The sequence below is a fragment of the Physeter macrocephalus genome, chromosome 18 (genome assembly GCF_002837175.3).
Source record: "Physeter macrocephalus isolate SW-GA chromosome 18, ASM283717v5, whole genome shotgun sequence".
NCBI lineage: Eukaryota > Metazoa > Chordata > Mammalia > Artiodactyla > Physeteridae > Physeter > Physeter macrocephalus.
Genome location: NC_041231.1, coordinates 64,939,247 through 64,957,524, shown reverse-complemented (window position 1 = coordinate 64,957,524; position 18,278 = coordinate 64,939,247). Strand labels below are relative to the sequence as shown.

The 18,278-nt window shown below is 40.3% G+C and overlaps 1 protein-coding gene across 3 annotated transcripts in view; it reads left to right on the top strand.

Annotated features, from left to right (window-relative positions):
- ZNF451 (zinc finger protein 451) overlaps positions 1-18,278 on the top strand; it is a 92,037-nt gene that overhangs the window by 54,297 nt on the left and 19,462 nt on the right. For 2 of the 3 annotated variants that reach the window (XM_028479236.2, XM_024121944.3), the window contains 5 exons: positions 220-367; positions 3,045-4,651; positions 6,475-6,618; positions 10,681-10,811; positions 11,710-11,896. In XM_028479236.2, coding sequence (XP_028335037.1) covers positions 220-367; positions 3,045-4,651; positions 6,475-6,618; positions 10,681-10,811; positions 11,710-11,896 — 2,217 coding nt within the window. Of the gene's footprint in view, positions 1-219; positions 368-3,044; positions 4,652-6,474; positions 6,619-10,680; positions 10,812-11,709; positions 12,011-14,402; positions 14,422-18,278 lie in introns of those variants that run through there. The other variant, XR_008615772.1, reaches the window with a different exon arrangement.

Genomic DNA, 18,278 nt, shown 5'->3' with positions numbered 1-18,278 from the left:
GGGTACTTCTCTGCATTTAAGACTCACATTTTAACTTGAGCATGAGTTCAGCATCCATTGCACTTAATTGAGACTAGAAAATGACTTCTCTTACATTTTTATCACATAAATAACCATCTTCTTTTACTTACCTCACCTGATGTTGAGAAAAGCAAAGGGGAGGAAGGCCGGGTCACTCTACTCAGATCTTTGCAAGTCATAGTTCATTTTGTCTTTCAGATGACAAGGGAATGGCACAGCCAATATCATTTCCATCTTTTGCAAAGAAACTTTTGATCTCTCTGTGCAAAGATGTTCCATTTCAAGTTAAGTGTGTGGCCTGCCACCAGACACTGCGTTCCCACATGGAGCTCACTGCCCATTTCAGGTTTGTAAGGGGCTAGTCTTGGGCTGTAAGATTCCCGCCCAATAAGCTCCTCACCAGCCAGAGGACTCAACAAATACTTTTCTATTCCGTGTTTCTCTCCTTCTAAAATGAGAGTGTATATTTGCCTGGACATTACCCAAAGTTAGCATAATGAAAGAAGTGAGAGGTATGAGAAAAGTGGATATATTGATGTTGCTGTGAACATAAAACAAGCTAACAGTTCTAAGTTCTGCGTGTGCTGTTGAGGGTTGTGCCTGGAGGAGGAGAGGGTTAAGATAGAACCTTGGCTTTGAGTCAACCAGCATGGAAAGTATCACAAACAAGTGAAAAATTACATGTCAGTGAAAGGCCAAATTTGTCAATCAAGTATGCTTTTTTTGTCTTTACAATGGAAATTATCAAGCACTATACAAAAGTAAGGAGAATCGTATAATGAACCCCAGTTTACCTTTCACCAGGCTTCAGTAGTTATCAGCACATGACAGTCGTGTTTTATTTATACTCTCATCCCCACAAGTTCTTATTTTGAAGCAAATCTTGTCATTTTATCTGTAAATACTTCAATATATATCTCTGAATGATAAGCACTCTTTTTTTTAAAGAAAAATAACTAATACCATTATCACACTTTAAAAAACTAGTTTTTTAAATATCATGAAACACCTAGTCAGTTATCAAATTTCCCTGATTACTTCATGAAGTTTTTTACATTTGGTTTGTTGGAATCATAATTCAAAGTCTGTACTTTGCATTTAGATGCTCTCTCTCTTTAGGTCTTTTTTTCCCCATTATTTCTTTAAAATGCATTAAAATTGTATCACACTACTAAGTGATACTATTGCATTTGTTTAAGTAGAACAGTTGTTTTCAAAAACCTTCACGTAAAATATGTTCTCAAAAAACAGAGGCAGTGGAGTATAATCACTGTGTATATACTCAGTATAATTATTGATGTTAACAGTCCTGGTTCTGACTTATATTTCATGAGTTCAAATCCTGGTTCTGCCTTTTATTTTTATTCCTAATTTTTTTAATGGAAAATTTCAACTGTATGAAAGTCAGCTGAATAGTATAATGAACCTCCATTTACCCGTCACCCAGTTTTAATAATAATCAACACTGCCATTCTTCTTTTATTTATATATCTGTATGCTCCTTACCGCCCTTAATTATTTTTTACAGTTCTTTGTTTCTGAGATACAATTTCAATTTATTGAAGTATACAAATCTTAACCTTTATGATTTTGACTACTGGATACATCTGTTAACCCACACTTTTACCATCCTGTGTTACCTCTCCATGGAAAGTTCCATTGTTCCTTTCCTGGTCACTTCCCACCCTCTCACCCCCAGGCAGTCTATTCTGATACTTTTTCCACCTTACGTTGGTTTTATCTCCTCTAGGACTTTATGTAAATGGAATCATATATAGTATGCACTCTTTTGTGTTTGTCACAATATCTGTAAGATTCATCCATATTGTTTAGTACATTGTTCCTTTTTATTTGTGAGTAGTATTCTATTGTATGAATATAGCACAATTTGTTTATTCATTCTTATGTTGATGGACAGTTTTTAACTAGTGTGAATAAAGCTGCTATGTACATTTTATACAAGCCTTTTTATAGACATAGGTTTCATTTCTCTTGGATGAATATCTAGGAGTGGAATTGTGGGATCGAAGAGTAGGTGTGTATTTAATTTTATAAGACACTACTAGACATTTTCCCAAAGTGTTTGCACTGGTGCATATTCCTACCAGCCAGGTGTGAGAGTTCCAGTTCCTCCACATCCTTGCCAAGGTTTGCTGTTGCCAGTCTGTTTCATTTTAGTTGTTCTTTTGAGAGTCTCACGGTGGTTTTAATCTGGATTTCCTTAATGAACAATGATGTTGGACACTTTCTTTAGTATAAAAGCAACCATGGGCATGGCATTTTCCTGATGTAAAATCAGTTCGTTCTTAAAGAATAGGTACAGGGTTGTTGAGAGTCTCACTGTAGTGCTCCTCTGTACTGTTTAATTACCGCAGAGAAGTTAATTACTTGCTTGTCTCATGACGTTCCTATCAGTGCATTTGATATAGTTTTTACTTGTCTAAAATTTGTCTGAATTTTTAAAAAAATTTTTTGATTCTAGTTTTACTCTTTGGTATATGGATTAGAAACATAAAGTGTAGGTAATGGTCAGGTAGATAGAATATTATTGTATCATCTGCAACTTTATTTTTTTTTAATTTATTTTATTTATATTTGGCTCTGTTGGGTCTTCGTTGCTGCATGCAGGCTTTCTCTAGTTGCCGTGAGCAGGGGCTACTCTTTGTTGAGGTGCACAGGCTTCTCATTGCAGTGGCTTCTCTTGTTGCAGAGCACGGGCTCTAGGCGCGTGGGCTTCAGTAGTTGTGGCACGCGGGCTCTAGAGCGCAGGCTCAATAGTTGTGGTGCAAGGGCTTAGTTGCTCCGCGGCATATGGGATCTTCCTGGACCAGGGCTTGAACCCGTGTCCCCTGCATTGGCAGGTGGATTCTTAACCACTGTGCCACCAGGGAAGCCCTGCAACTTTATTGAAAAACAGTTTTTAGTGCTTATGTATACATTGTTTACTTTATAATTCCTACAATAGAAAGCAGAGATACTATATTTAGAAAATACTTATGAGTTTATTTTTTTGTCCAATTTAGAGTTCGTTGTCGAAATGCTGGTCCTGTAGCTCTAGCTGAGAAGAGCATTGCTCAGGTGGCAGAGAAATTCCTACTGAGAGGTTATTGTCCACATTGCAACCATGTCTTTGTGGATGAAACCAGTACCTGGAATCACAAGCAGAATTCAGGACACAAAGTCCGAGTCATTAACTCAATGGAAGAATCAGTCTTACTTTATTGCCACAGCAGTGAAGGGAACAAACCCCCTTCTGACTTGCACCTGTTGCAAGATCAGTCAAAATTTTCATCACTTAAAAGAAATATGTCCGTTCGAGAATCTAGCTCACAAGATTGCAGCACTGTTCCAAAGAAGAAGATTAATTTAGGAGATAAAAGCCATGGGGGTATGGTTTGTGTTCAGAAGGAAAAGTCACTTGTTAAAACCTGGTTTTGTGAATGCCAGCAACGCTTCCCAAGTGAAGAAGCAGTAGAAAAGCACGTTTTCTCAGCAAACACGATGTGTTATAAGTGTGTGGTCTGTGGGAAGGTGTGTGAAGATTCAGGAGTCATCCGTTTACACATGAGCCGCATTCATGGTGGGGCGCATTTAAATAACTTTCTTTTCTGGTGTCGGACATGCAAAAAGGAGTTGGCAAGGAAAGAGGCTATAATGGCCCATGTGACTGAGTTTCATAATGGACACAGGTATTTTTATGAGACAGATGAGGTAGAAGGTGACACTTTGCCGTCATCCTCTACAACGTTGGTGAATGATCTGACTGCTGATAATCCTTCTTCAACTATTACTATTCTTGATCATTCCCCAGCAACCAGTCCTCCAAGCGGTAAATGGCAATGCCGAATTTGTGAAGATATGTTTGACTCCGAAGAATGTGTGAAACAACACTGCATGTCTTTAGCAAGTCACCAGTTTCATAGGTATAGCTGCGCCCATTGCAAAAAGACTTTTCACAAGATGGAAACTCTGTATCGACATTGCCAAGATGAGCATGACAACGAAATAAAGATGAAGTATTTCTGTGGGCTTTGTGATCTGATCTTTAATGTGGAAGAAGCGTTTCTGAGTCATTATAAGGAGGACCACAGCATAGACTATGTATTTGTGTCAGAAAAAATGGAAACTTCCATTAAAACCGAGAGTGATTTTCCAGTTGTAGAGACGGGTAACCTGCTGACGTGCGGATGCCGGGAGAGCTACCTCTGCAAAGTCAACAGAAGGGAGGACCACGCTCGCTGTCTGCAGACTCTCCTGGGCCAGGGCCGCCTGTGGTTCCGCTGCGGCGCGTGCTCGGCCACGGCGCAGGCCACGGATGACATGCTGGCACACGTGCGCCAGGCACACGCGGAGCCGGAGGGCGCGGAGGGCGCGCCGCAGTGCCTGATCAAGTGCGGCACCTGCACCAGAGCCTTCCAGGACCCCGAGAGCGCGCAGCAGCACTTCCACAGGAAACACTGCTTCCTGCGGGAGCCCAGCGTGGCCCGCTTCGGGCCTGAGCAGACGAGCCCGTACACGTTTGCTGCCAGTTCCTCCCGTGCAGAGAGAAAGCTGAGACAGGCAGCAAGCTGTCCACAGACTTCAGACCCGGAGAGAGGAGCCGAGGCTGACGTGAGCTGTCAGAGTACAGGTACGGCTCTACAACCCTGATGTCCGTACACGTTTCCCGTTTCCGTTTAGAAACACGCGCATGTGTAGCCACCCTCTTTGCTCCAAGGGAGCCAGTGTTGAAGCCGGGACTTGATGGGCTGATACGTTGGCCAGTGGGTTACGGCGGGCGTGCACTTTACTGGGAGGGATCTGTATTCCCGCTGCTTCAGGCAGCCACTCTCTCAACCTAAGGGCACAAGGAATATCTGTTACGCTAAATAATAGGTACTTTAGATAACATTTTCTTTTCTTTTCCAAAAGGCATGGGAATTTTGAAAGATGAGGGAAATAGATGGTCTTTCTGAAAGTCAGATTTGAAAGTTATTCTGCACGTTACTGTCATTTAGATTTAAGTTCAATAAAAAGATAAATCAGGTGAATTCTTTTTATTTCTATTTTGACCTTATTCTATAAGTATGAGAAGTTTTAAAGGTCACTTGAGAATTTGTATATTTTTGTTACCGTCTTTGGAAGCAAAGCTTTTACTTAGAGTTAAAATAGCAATTAGAAGTCGAGTTGTTAAGTGGTAGCAAGAAACCAGGCAGAAAACTGAGGTATGGATCCCCTTGTCTGTGCTTACTCTAGGTTCCCTTCTTCTATGATAAGATTAAGGAAGTCTAGAAGAGTGCAGTGTTTTCAGTTTGTTTAGAAGTAAATTGTTTTCTTTAGAGTATAATTTTAAGTGTATATTCTTTTAAAGATGAACTCTTCATACGTTATACAATGTCGAGTGGAAAAAATGAAATATGTGAGTATTTTGGTTTGTAAAATATGTTTATGAACTACTGAGTTTTTATAGGCTTGCTCTGTAGCACATGTAGATCTCAGCATTGCCTTTAGTCACGGCATGTTTTATGTGAGAAATGATTAAATGACATACTATTGATCCATTCAACTCGATGTCAAACAGTGAAACCGTGGTCACACTATTTTATGTTCTGTTGTTTTCCTTTTGCTCTTGTGATTGCTTTTGGGGGATTTGTGTAGGTCTGTGTCTGATAGGAAGTCATTTTTGTATCTATTACTTAGTATTTTAAGAAGACAGATAAGAAGATGGGTGGTTTGGAAATGGGAAGATGGCAGTCTCTTTCTGAGGGAGTCTCTAGTAGGTGGAGTAGAAGCTATCCATTTTAAAAATAGTATAAACATTTAAGACTTGCATTGCTACCACTCGAAACTGTAAGGCTCTGTCAAGGTGGAAGGTATGAAAGAAGGGAAGAGGAGGGAGAACAAGAGCTGCAGATGGTGGGAGGTGAGAAGCCCTGAGTTGACTGAGGAAGAGGTGTCCTTGGCAGGAGGAGCACCGGGCCCTGTTTTGCACGAGTCACAGGAGCCTCTCGTGGGCTGTCTCGTGTCTGCTCTCGGGTGTGTGAGCACAGAGCCAGAGGGCTGCTGATGAATCAGTCTACATTAGGAAAAGAACAAACTCCTGGTGGCGAGAAAGTTCTTAGCAAGTAACCCTGAAAGTTTATTTTGATGGATGGTGCAAGTTTTTAGTTATTTAGCCTTAAAATTTGGTCTTCCATATCTTCCAGTACACTAATTTTTTAAAAACTTCCTTTTATAAGTGACTTTTAAAGAAAGCCAGGATCAGTGGTACATATTTGTAGAAAGGATAATCATTTCTGAAATATTCAAAATAGTTCTTATCTGATATAAATATATTGTGTCATATACAGGTTTGGATTTCACGACATGGTTTGGATAGAAGTAAATAACATGCAAGATTAACATTAAGTTGACAAATTAAAAAGTTTTTAGCTGATTCTTATCAAATTCATGTCGATGTTTCTCTCTTCTCAGATGAAGAGGTTGTTGAGCTCCCAGACTTGGATTACCTGCGAACCATGACTCACATCGTCTTTGTAGACTTTGATAACTGGTCCAACTTTTTTGGTCATCTACCAGGGAATCTTAACCAAGGAACATTTATTTGGGGCTTTCAAGGTATGGTTAATAAGGAACACATTTGAGACAACCTCCCGTTTTTTTCCCCCTTAGAATATGATTTGCTTTAAAAGGACTCCTTTAGAACCTTCCTGAATAGAAGATAGGAACATAATTGGAATTTTGTCACTTTGCATTGTAGTTACTCTGCTAGAATATTTTTCTCTTTACATTTCTCTGCGGTAAATATTCGCTCTATCTGGTGACCCACAGTTTGTAGATCTTTAGATACAGATTGAAAGAGCCTTTATTCAATACCTATAATGCGCCAGATACTATACTTGGTACTAATGCATGCTTACGGATTGTTATAATTTTCTCCCTTTAAAATATAAGGAAGTAGGCTGAGAAGTTTATTTTTTACAAAGTACAAAAATAATAACTAGTAGAGTTAGCTTTTGAACTTGGGCCTCATGACTACAGGACTAGTGTGTTTTCAAAATAACTGCCTCTTCAGTTCATCCTTACTGTTCATAAATGTGCGTCTTCACATAAATCTCCCTTCCAAGTACTAACTAGGCCCAACCCTGCTTAGCTTCGGCGATCAGCTGAGATCGGGTGCATTCAGGGTGGTATGGCCGTAGTCTAAATCTCTTTACAAACCATTGACCAAACCTGGGAGAGAGAGTCCTCTTTGATTAACTGAGGCTTTGATGTACAGGCATCCCTAGGAGATACTGTGGGTTCAGTTCTAGACCACTGAAAGTCACATGAATTTTTTGGTTTCCCAGTGCATATAAAAGTTATGTTTATACTATACTGTGGTCTATTTAGTGAGCAACAACATTACGTCTAAAAGAAATCTTAATTAAAACATACCTTGGGACTTGCCTGGTGGCACAGGCGGTTAAGAATCCGCCTGCCAGTGCAGGGAACACGGGTTCGAGCCCTGGTCCAGGAAGATCCCATATGCCGCGGAGCAGTTAAGCCCATGTGCCAAAACTACTGAGCCTGCACTCTAGAGCCTGCGAGCCACAACTGTTGATCCCGAGTGCCACAACTACTGAAGCCTGCACCTAGAGCTCATGCTCCGCAACAAGAGAAGCCATTGCAATGAGAAGCCCGCACACTACAACAAAGAGTAGCCCCCGCTCACTGCAGCCAGAGAAATCCCTCAGGCAGCAACGAAGACCCAACGCAGCCAAAAAAAAAAAACTTATTGCTAAAAAATGCTAACCATCACCTGAGCCTTCAGTGAGTCGTAATCTTTCTGCTAGGGGAGGGTCTTGCCTCCATGCTGATGGCTGCTGACTGATCAGGCTGGGGGTTGTTGAAGGCTGGGGTGGCTGCGACAGTTTCTTAAAATAAGACAACAATGAAGTTTGCTGCATCGGTTGACTCTTCCTTTCATGAACGATTTCTCTGTAGCATGCAATGGTGTTTGATAGCATTTTACCCACAGTAGAACTTTTTTCAGAATTGAAGTCAGTCTTCTCAAACCCTGCTCCTGTGTTATCAGCTAAGCTTATGTCATATTCTAAATCCTTTGTTGTCATTTCAACAGTCTTCGCAGCATCTTCACCAGGAGTGCATTCCTTCTCAAGAAACCACTTTCTTTTGGCTCATCCATAAGAAGCAACTCCTCATGCATTCAAGTTTTATCCTGAGATTGCAGCAATTCAGTCACATCTTCAGGCTCCATTTCTAATTCTAGTTCTCTTGCTGTTTCCACCACATTTGCAGTTCCTTTGTCTACTGAATTCTTGAACCCCTCAAAGTCATCCATGAGGGTTGGAATCAACTTCTTCCAAACTCCTGTGGATGTTGATATTTTGCCTTCTTCCCATCTTCCCAATCATGAATGTCCTTCATGGCATCTAGAATGGTGAATCCTTTCTAGAAGGTTTTCAATTTACTTTGCCCAGATCCATCAGAGGAATCACTATCTATGGCAGCTGTAGCCTTACGAAATTTATTTCTTAAATAATAAGACTTGAAAGTCAAAATTGCTCCTTGATCCATGGGATACAGAATGAATGTTGCATTAGGAGACATAAAAGCAAAATGAATCTCATTGTACATCTGCATCAGAGCTCTTGGGTGACAAGGTGCATTTGTCAATGAGCAGTAATATTTTGAAAGGATTCTTCTGAGCAGTAGGTCTCAAAAGTGGACTTAAAATATTCAAGAAACCATATTATAAACAGGTGCACTGTCATCCAGCCTTTGTTGTTCCATTTATAGAGCTTCTCTTGTTACAGAGCATGGGCTCTAGGCGCACAGGCTTCAGTAGTTGTGGCATGTGGACTCAATAGTTGTGGCTTGCGGGCTCTAGAGCACAGGCTCAGTAGTTGTGGCTCACGGGCTTAGTTGCTCTGCAGCATGTGGGATCTTCCGGACCAGGGATTGAACCCGTGTCCCCTGCATTGGTAGGCAGATTCTTAACCACTGCACCACCAGGGAAGTCCTAGGTTAATTCTTAAGGGCCCTAGGATTTTCAGAACGGTAAATGAGCATTGGCTTGAAGTTAAAGTCACCAGCTGCATTAGCCCCTAACAAGAGAGTTAGCCTGTCCTTTGAAACACTGAAGCCAGGCATTGACTTCCCTCTATCTGTGAAACTGCTAGATGGCATCTTCTTCCAATAGAAGGCTGTTTTGTCTACACTGAAAATCTGTTGTTTAGTGCAGCCACCTTCATGAATTATCTTAGGAATTATCTTCTGGACAACTTGCTGCAGCTTCTACATCAGCACTTGCTGGTTCACCCTACACTTTAATGTTATGGGGATGGCTTCTTTCCTTAAACCTCATGAACCAACCTCTGCTAGCTTCAGACTTTGCTTCTGCAGCTTCCTCACCTCTCTCAGTCTTCATAGAATTGAAGGCAGTTAGGGCCTGGCTCTGGATTGGGCTTTGGCTTAAGGGAATGTTGTGGTCATTTGATTTTCTATCCAGAGACTCAGACTTTCTCCATATCAGCAATAATGTTGTTTCACTTTCTTATCATTCATTTGTTCACTGCAGTAGCACTTTTAATTTCCTTCAAGAACTTTTCCTTTGCATTCACAGCTTGGGTAACTTTGTGGTGCAAGAGGCCTAGCTTTCAGCCTGTCTTGGCTTTTGACATGCCTTCCTCACTAAGCTTAATCATTGCTAGCTTTTGATTTTAAAAAACGTGAGACTCTTCCTTTCACTTGGACACTTAGAGGCCATTGTAGGGTTATTAATTGGGCTAATTTCAATATTGTGTCTCGGGGAAAAGGGAGGCCAGGAGGGAGGGGAGAAAGATGGGGGAGGGGCCAGTCGGTGTAGCAGTCAGAACACACACAACATTTATCAGTTAAGTTTGCCGTCTTGTATGGGCGTGGTTCATGGCATCCCCAAACAATTACAATAGTAACATCAAAGATCACCATAACAAATAAAATAATGATGGAAAAGTTTGAAATATTGCGAATATTAACAAAATGTGACACAAAGTTAACAAATGCTGTTGGAAAAATGACGTCGATGAGCTCCCTCAATGCAAGGTTGCCACCAACCTTCAATTTGTAAAAAACACAGTATCTGCAAAGCACAGTAAAGCAAAGTGCAGTGAAACGAGGTATGCATGCCATGTTTGACAGGAAGCAGCATATAAAGAAGAGGATTAGGATTTAAGATAGAAACATGCTGTAGGATTTAAGATAGAAACATGCTGACCTGGATAAGGTAGTCAGTACAACCTCTTAGTAAGTCCAGCTTTCCTGATTGCCCATCATTTTTATTCACTGAGCAGTCTTGACATATTTGTAAAAAACCACTAATGCGTACATTCATATAGAACAACAGCAGTCAAAGAATTTTCATGCACATTACTTTTGATTCTGCTTAACATCCCTGTGAGTTTTCAGATTAATAGGCAGATTTGGGGAAGTCGGTATACTTCCCCAAGATTTAAGCAACAACCTGGTGATACCTGCACGAGAACTGCCTTGTTCTGCCTTCTAATCTGGTACTTTTCCTCTAGAAACATTTTTTTCTAGTATTTGTTTTTCCTTATAGAGTTTTCAGTTGTATCTAGTGTTCTGTTCTTTTTCTCTTGTTTGACTCATCATTTATGCCTTTTCTAAACATAATAGGAGGAAACACCAACTGGAAGCCTCCCATCAACTGTAAGATCTATAATTACCTGAACAGGATTGGATGCTTTTTCCTTCACCCTCGCTGTAGTAAAAGAAAAGATGCTGCTGATTTTGCCATATGTATGCATGTGAGTCATTGTTTTATTCAAAATCGAATGTGAAGCTAGGACCCATTTGGATTTTTTTCCCTCTTGAATCATAATGACACTGTAGATTCCTTTTCAGTGTTGTGCTTTTTGTATAAAACCTTTTGCATCAGGTTCTACTTACGACTATTGAGGGCAGGAACCCATAGCATGTGTTTACTGCTTCATCCCCAGTTCCAGCAGACTCTCAGCTACTCATAGTAGACCCTCAGCTATTTCTAGAGTAAATTATCAGGAGATGACACTCCTTGATGCATGAGGCACTTTCACATTTTAACATCTCTGAAATGGGGGGCACCGTAGCAGTCACTGTTGGCCCAGATGGGATTTGCATTTGCTTCTGTCTCTGCTAGTCACCTGGAGAAACAACCCACCTGAGACCCAGTTTAAATTAAATTCTCTGCTTAAGGATTTTTGTGTCACACTGATACTCTGCAAACTTGTTGACTGCTGCTTATGTTTTAAACCACAAGGTAGTTTCTTTTTCCATCTAGCCAGTTCTAAGACTGAGTTATGCAAATTACTTTGCTTACCTTTTCTCTATGGCAGATTCATTTTTATTTACCCTCAGGTTGAGCGCATAGCCCTGTTAGTGTTCCACCTTTATGTGGGGGCCTCCTGTTTTACTCTTTTTGGCTTTTTTTTTCTTTCTTTCTTAGTGGCATATAAAAGAGCTTATCTTATAATTGACAGCATTTTATATTTGATTAAATACGGTATATTTCATTTATGAACGAGATCTTTATATCATACTTTGGTGGGAGCAAGGGAACAAGCTAAATACGCGTTTCTAGGTATGTGTTCATTCTGAAATAGCTGTAACTTGACTGGAAGTTCAGATGCGGATTTTTATCAACTTGTGCCATTTTTTCCAACTTAGGCTGGCCGTCTGGATGAACAGCTGCCCAAGCAGATTCCTTTCACCATCCTCTCAGGAGATCAAGGTTTTCTGGAGCTAGAGAATCAATTTAAGAAGACTCAGAGGCCAGCACATATACTCAACCCTCACCACTTAGAGGGAGATATGATGTGTGCCTTGTTAAATAGCATATCTGATACCACCAAAGGTATGCAGCTGCAGCCACAGTGCAAACTGCCCAAGAGGAAGAGACTTCACTGCTGAGAGAAACCAATAAACTGCTCTCCACTAGTGCCCTGCTGCCTGCTCACTAAACCACCACGTGCTCATGCTTCTATCGTATTTTTTCTCTTATCTCACTTTCACTTTGAGTGTATTAGAAGGAGAATGAATTCATAATATTTTAGAGCCCTTTTTTAATCTAATGGATAAAATTTATATTCATATATTTAAAATATATACTTATGGTTTGAAATATGCTAGTATAGTTTTGCAAAGCTCAGAATCCAGATCTTCATTTCATTTCTAAAATTCTAAATTTATCTTCAGTTTTTCAGAAAGCAAAGTGCTTATAGGAGAAACCAGAAAGCAATAAATGCTAATATGGCAATACCAAAAAATAAAAAATAAAAATTTAAGAGTTTGACAGTGACAAAATGATGCCCTGAGAGATCTTTATTGCCTTGAAGGGCTAGGCACCCCCTGTCCTACACTCTTCTCTGCCTTTCTGAGATTGTTCAATGAAAGGGCATGCTGATGTCCAATTTCACTAACCAGTATTTAAGAAAGGATGTAATTCTAGGGATCCAGCTGGGTTTTTGTTTTGGTTTTGGTTTTGTTTTTTGTAATTTCTGAAATGTGGGTAGGAGAGAATAAAAGAGTAATTTTTAAATATCCTAATAATTTGCAGCCATGAATATGGTTTGAAGGTATTGATGAATGACCTCAATGAAAAGCTGATTACTTTTTGGAATTTTTATTATATGCCTTTAAATTGTCCAAGTGTGCTCTCCTCCTAGCTATTTTCTTCTTTCTACATATATAGAGCCACATTTTGATTGAAGATCTATTCTGAAGAAGTTTGCTCTAACCACTCATTGTGTTGGATCAATTCACTTCTGCAAAGTTAGGAACCATTAAGCTACTGGCACAATTGCACTCTTTAAAGAAAAATCAGCTTTGTTTTGCATATTTATGTCATGCTTTAGTACTGAATTTTGTCTTCCTATTCTGTAGTTTCTCTTTTCATTCACTTGCTTTTTCTGTCTGTGGAAGGTTTTTTTCTCTTCTTTCTTTTCTTAAAATTTTTAATTAATTTTTTTTATTGGAGTATAGTTGATTTACAATGTTGTGTTAGTTCCTGCTGTACAACAAAGTAAGTCAGTTATACATATACATATATCCACTCTTATTTATTTATTATTTTTTAAATATTTATTTATTTGGCTGTGTGGGGTCTTAGTTACGACATGTGGGATCTTCATTGCAGCGTACAGGCTTCTCTCTAGTTCTCTAGTTGCAGTGTGTGGGCTTCTCTCTACTTGTGACGTGCAGGTTTTCTCTCTGTAGTTGTGGCCCACGGGCTCCAGGGCGCGTGGGCTCTCTCATTGAGGTGCACAAGCTCAGTAGTTGTGCGTGGGCTTAGTTGCCCCACAACATGTGGGATCTTAGCTCCCTGACCAGGGATTGAACCTGTGTCCCCCACATTGGAAGGCAGATTCTTTACCATTGGACCACCAGGGAAGTCCCTATTCACTCTTTTTAAAATTCTTTTCCCATATAGATCATTACAGAGTATTGAATGGAGTACCCTGTGTGTCTGTGGCTTTTTTTAATCTCTTTTTCTCCCATTCTTTTACCATCCCTTCCCCGATCCTTAACAACATCTACTTAATATCTTGAAAAATATTTAAATTTTTACCTTTGCTACCTAGGCCAACCCCCTTTTCTTCCTCCTGTGCTGCTGCTCTGGGGAGCATTTCTTTCGTAATTTAGAACATGAGACCTGTAATGGATTTGCCTTTCTTTCAACTTTATTTGGAATGAGAGCTGCATATGAGTAGGTCTGCATGGGTATATTAGGGTCGGAGGTAAAGTATAGGTTATTGTTATATACCGATGTTCTTTTCTGAATGTCTCTTATGCTCTAGCCTTTTTTTTTTTGACATATACTTTAATTTCCTTTTTCACTCATCAGTGTCATAAACCACTCTCTATGTCAGAATATAGAATTCTCTAGGTATATATTTTTTTAATCATTCATTTGTAATCAGTGCTCGTTTGAACTTACTGCTCTTTGGGGGCACTTGTATACTTTATTCTGAATTTTTGTGAAATACAGAGACCGTGCAGTACATAAAGAGGGGTATGGTCTTTGATTCGAATACTGAATTTGCTGCTTCTTAGCTGTGCGATTTCAGGCAAGTCACTCAACTTTTTCTGAGTCTCACTTTTCATATCTATAAGGTTGTAAGAATTAGTGATACGTATAGTGTCTAGCATAGCATAGGAAAGAGCATTAGGTGCTCAGTAATTAGCAGATATTATTAATTATTACTACTGTAAAAAGGAAATATGGTTCCTAGCCACTATATGTTCTTTTAGTTTTTCTTTCCATTTTTTTCATTGTAGTAAAATATACGTAAGATTTACCATCTTAACCATTTTGAAGTCTCCAGTTGAGTGGTATTAACTGCATTTACATTGTTGTGCAGCCATCACCGCCATCCATCCCCGGAACTCTTTTCATCTTGCAAAACTGAAACTCCAGACGCATTAAACAACAACTCCCCACTCCCCTTCCCCCAGCTCCTGGCAGCCACCATTCTGTTTCCTGTCTATGAATTTGACTACTCTGAGTATGTCGTGTAAGTGAAATCATGCAGCCTTTGTATTTTTGTGACTGGCTTATTTCACTGAGCAAAATGTCCTCAGGTTTCACCCATGTTGTAGCCTATGTCAAAATGTCCTTCCTTTCTAAGGCTGAATAGTACTCCGTTGTATGTATATACCCCCTTTTGCTTATCCGTTTATCTGTTGATGGACACTTGGGTTGTGTTCATCCTTCAGCTATTGTGAATCATGCTGTTGTGAACATGGGGGGTACAGACATCTCTTTGAGATCCTCCTTTCATTTCTTATGAGTATATACCCAGAAGTGGAATTGCTGGATCATATGGTAATTCTGTTTCTAATGTATTTATTCATTCATTCATTTATGGCTGTGTGGGTCTTTGTTGCTGCGCAAGGGCTTTCTCTAATTGTGGCGAGTGGGGGCTACTCTTTGTTGCGGTGCGTGGGCTTCTCATTGTGGTGGCTTTTCTTGCTGTGGCGCACGGGCTCTAAGCGTGCAGGCTTCAGTAGTTGTGGCGTGCAGGCTCAGTAGTTGTGGCCTGTGGGCTGTAGAGCACAGGCTCAGTAGTTGTGGTGCATGGGCTTAGTTGCTCCGCGGCATGTGGGATCTTCCCAGATCAGGGCTCGAACCCATGTCCCCTGCATTGGCAGGTGGATTCTTAACCACTGCACCACCAGGAAAGTCCTATTTCTAATTTTTTGAGAAATCTCCATGCTGATTTTCCACATGGACTGTACCATTTTACATTCTCACCAGTAGTGCGTAAGGGTTCCATTTTCTCTGCATCCTTGCCAACAATTGTTATTTTCTGATTTTTGTTTGTTTTTATATTAGCCATCCTAATGGGTGCGAAGTGGTATTTCATTTTGTTTTTGATTTCCATTTCCCTAATGGTTAGTGAGTGACGTTGAGCATCTTTTCATGTGCTATAGCCACTACATTTTAAAAGTAATGAAAATTATTAAAATTAAGTGGCCAAAGAAGTGTAGTCTTTAAGTCACATATTTTATTTAGGTCTGGATTTAAAGATGCTTTTATAACTCTAAAATTTAAAAAAATATTATGCTGAATCACAGTATGTTCAGATTCAGTGTAAGACAAATTTTTTTCTTCATGGAAGACTGAAAGGCATCAAATTGCCTGTTAATAAACTTTATAATAAGAAAAATCAAAGAACAGTGACTTTCTTGGGTAACTTTATTCCTTCACCTTTCCTAATAAATGGCTTTGTTAATAGTAGAGTAATAGTCTTTGTTAAGAAATGATATTTAATATGTATTGGGACTGAGAAACATCTCTCAGTGTCCACAAATACTGCAGTTCGTGTTGGGCCTGTAGTGTAGTTTTGGTTACCACGAGAATGCCAGGGTAACTCCTTTCATCTAGCTTAACCCAGTGTCCTGTCTTCAGATCTGACAACCAGTTATTTTAAGGCAGTGTGGTTTGGGGGTAGGTGTCGATGGACCTTTTTGGGAATCTGAAAAAAGCTTTCCAAACCTCTTTCCCCCAAATGGACATGTACAGTAAGTCCCCTACATATGAACCTTCAAGTTGCAAACTTTCAAAGATACAAATGTGCATTCGCATGTCCAGTCACATAAGTTAGTTCACGTGTCTGGCGTACCTTGTCACATGCATGCATCCTCTACAAGTGGTTGTGTTTTGGTGTACTTTACTGTACATTACTGTATAGAGTACAGTAGTACAGTATCTTTATTTCAAGCCCAGGATGTCCAGAAGCAGGTGTAAAAGCCTCGGTGATGTAGCTGGTACTACTGTACTTTTCAAGGTACTGTATTGTAGGATTAAAAATGCTTTCTTTATTTTTTGTCTTTGTTGTTTATGTATTATTTGTGTGAAAAGTATTATAAACCTATTAAAGTACAGTATTATATAGCTGATTGTGTTAGTTGGGTACCTAGGCTAATTTTGTTGGACTTACGAATGTGCTCTTGGAACGGAACTTGTTTGTATGTAGGGGATTTACTGTACATACAATATAACGTACTGCTTCGGGGATCTGTCGTTTCAAGGCTCCTAGTTACCAACCAGCCACCCCACAAACTCTCTTACAAGTAACACACAGTGAGAAGTTCTCTCATGTTTTATAAGCAGTATGATGATTTTTCACATTTTTTTTTTTTTTTTTTTTTTTTTTTTTTTTTTGTGGTATGCGGGCCTCCCCCCGCCGCGGCCTCCCCCGTCGCGGAGCACAGGCCCCGGACGCGCAGGCCCGGCGGCCACGGCCCACGGGCCCAGCCGCTCCGCGGCACGCGGGATCCTCCCAGACCGGGGCGCGAACCCGGCCCCCCTGCATCGGCAGGCGGACGCGCAACCACTGCGCCACCAGGGAAGCCCCGATTTTTCACATTTTTAAAATCTCTGCCATAGCATAGACAAATGATAGAAGCTTGAACCTCTTATTTCTTTGTAACTTTTCAGAAATTTTCCATTATTAGGACCATAAAGTGGTTTTATTACTCCTATGTAAACAGGAAGAATCTGTTGAATAGTGTTGTCAGAATCAATGATCATATGGTATCTTACACTTTCTTTTTTGCCAGTTTTTCAGTTAATTGAAAGTTTTTTCAGGAGATACTTATTTCAGTAGAAATAGAGGTATTGGGAAGTTGCTGGCTCCATGTATGAATGTCAGTCATTTGGTCATAAGGTCTTATATCTTTGCTTGGTAGGGAGAGGACAGGTAAGTAGTGCTACTGCTGCTACTTTGTTAGATCTCTGACTTGGTTGGGTTAAATCAGTTACCCTCTCTAGCAAGGTGAGCCTTTATACTAAGTTTGAGATTTGAATGTGTCATGGTTTTTGCCCTTTAAACTCACTCTCCTTCTATGCATCAGGGTTCCAGCACCAACGTTTTGATTACAGCTATGATATATGTGTAAATCCCTGTAGAGATGTGTAAAAATATTAATCTGTCCTGAATTGACACCCTTGGGCCCCTTATCCTTCATCAGTTCTATTTTATATTGTACTCATTTTCACTTTTTAAAAATTTGCCAAGATACATGGGTCCTTTCTAGTGATCCTAGTCAGAGGACCAGGTAGACTTTTTCTTCTTTTATGCTTTTCACACTTTATTCACAAGTGTGTGTTCATTCTAACTCAAGCCTCATGTTTCAAAGATGCAGATATCACTTGTCACTTCAATTTTTTTTTTTTTTTTTTTTTGCGTTACGCGGCCCTCCCACCGCTGTGGCCTCTCCCGTTGCGGAGCACAGGCCCCGGATTCGCAGGCTCAGTGGCCATGGCTTACGGGCCCAGCCGCTCCGCGGCATGTGGGATCTTCCCGGACCGGGGCATGAACCTGCACCCCCTGCATTGGCAGGCGGACTCTCAACCACTGCGCCACCAGGGAAGCCCCTTCAATGTTGTTTTAAAAAAGTAAAAGGAACTGACCTTTATTGAGTACTTACTGTGTGCCAGCCACCATGCTAGCTGCTTTTTGTTTGTAGTGTTTGAAGATGTTTAAACATGTTCAAAGAACTTCTGCATGTTGTTTAATCCTCTTTTCAACACTGTGAGTTAGGATATATTAGATCACCCCCTTTCATAGATGAGGGAGCAGAGGCCCAGGAAGGTTAAAATAGCTGCCTGAGGCCACACAGCCATCACCTGTGAAGGCTGAGGCTTTCACTGACAAAGCCCTGATTTTATTATGTAGAGAATCCATTGTGCATTGTTCACTCTTACCATGTCCTTGAGGAATGAAGATGAG